This window comes from Sinocyclocheilus grahami, unplaced genomic scaffold, assembly GCF_001515645.1.
Source record: "Sinocyclocheilus grahami isolate Dianchi unplaced genomic scaffold, SAMN03320097.WGS_v1.1 scaffold38143.1, whole genome shotgun sequence".
Classification (NCBI taxonomy): domain Eukaryota; kingdom Metazoa; phylum Chordata; class Actinopteri; order Cypriniformes; family Cyprinidae; genus Sinocyclocheilus; species Sinocyclocheilus grahami.
The window spans coordinates 1-1352 of record NW_015523161.1 but is presented as its reverse complement, the minus strand read 5'-3'; the positions used below and the strand labels follow the sequence as shown (position 1 = coordinate 1352).

Here is a 1352-nt window from a genome sequence, read left to right as displayed (position 1 = left end):
AACTGACCCTTATGACTGGTTTTGTGGTCCAGGGTCACATATTAATGTTTGTTATATTGCAAAGTTTGACAAGACAGTGAAGCTTATTTATGTTGCTTTCCAAGTATGCAATCATTTGCATTTTGTAATTTGCATGTAACATAGGTTTTTGATCCTTTGCGCTATTTAGTATAGATGATTTCGACTAGTACGCTAATCTACCCTGCCTTTTTCTCAGAGTGTTTAGATTCTACACAATCATGGAGACTGGTGCAAACTCCTTCCACGTGGAGTTCCCGGATTTTTCCTGCTCGCTCCTGAAGAAGCTGAACCAGCAGCGGCAGAGAGGGCAGCTGTGCGACCTCATCGTGTCCATCGGCGGCCATCAGTTTCGCGCCCACCGCGCGGTTCTGGCCGCCAGCTCTCCGTACTTCTGCGATCAGGTGCTGCTGAAGAACAGCGCCCGCGTGGTGTTGCCAGACGTCATGCATCCGTGCGTTTTCGAGCAGCTCCTGTTGTCGTGCTACACGGGAGGGCTTTCGGTGCCGTCCGGAGAGGTGGTTTCCTTCTTAACAGCCGCTAGCTTCCTGCAGATGTGGCACGTGGTGGACAAATGCACTGAGCTTCTGGAAGTAGGGAAGAAAAAACGGATCGACCATGGATCGTCTCCAAAAGGTGATGGTTATGCCACTGATAATGAGGACGCTGGTCAGACTGCAGGTATAGGAGAAGATCTAGGCGATTTGGATCCTGCTTTAGGTCCAGGAATGTTAGAAAGCGCCGGTTGTTCGTCTCCAGATGATCCGAGCAGTGAGAATGGCTCGGATGCAATGGAAAACCAGTGTTCTAGACCGGCCTATGTGCCGCCGAGCATAATGGGACGCAGAAAGAAGGTGCATATAAAATCAGAAAAGCAGAATCGAGATGCTTGCGGCAGCTTGTGTGGCGCCGAAAACTCTCACAATCCAAACACCGCAGAGGATTGTTTTGACGAGAAACTGGTGAAGTGCTTGAATCGAGATTGCTCTTATGAAGAGCCGTTAGACTTCTACGGGACCTCCATGGAGGGCTTTTCACAAGCCTCGGACGAGCTTTCCAACCCGACGTCCAGGGATAAACTTCAGCTCGAAGGAGGTGCTGATGTTTCTAAAGATGAGACGCCGGTTGACGGCGGCTCAAAGGAGCAGACCTCTCACTCAGGCTTCGCTTCGGTGGTTTACAAGCTCTATCCGTGCCAGTGTGGCAAAAGTTTCACGCACAAAAGCCAGAGGGACCGGCATATGAGCATGCATCTGGGTCTGAGGCCGTTCGGTTGCGCCGTTTGCGGCAAAAGCTTCAAAATGAAGCATCACCTGGTGGGCCACATGAAGATC

At 50.7% G+C, this 1352-nt stretch overlaps 1 protein-coding gene across 1 annotated transcript; it reads left to right on the top strand.

The window, feature by feature from the left end:
• Window positions 1–222: 222 nt before the first annotated feature.
• Window positions 223–1349, top strand: zbtb43 (zinc finger and BTB domain containing 43; the record flags this gene model as incomplete). Its single annotated transcript, XM_016266307.1, has 1 exon — window positions 223–1349. A coding segment is annotated over exon 1 (1110 nt), but the record flags the coding sequence as incomplete, so codon positions are not given.
• Between the last annotated feature and the right edge of the window lie 3 nt (window positions 1350–1352).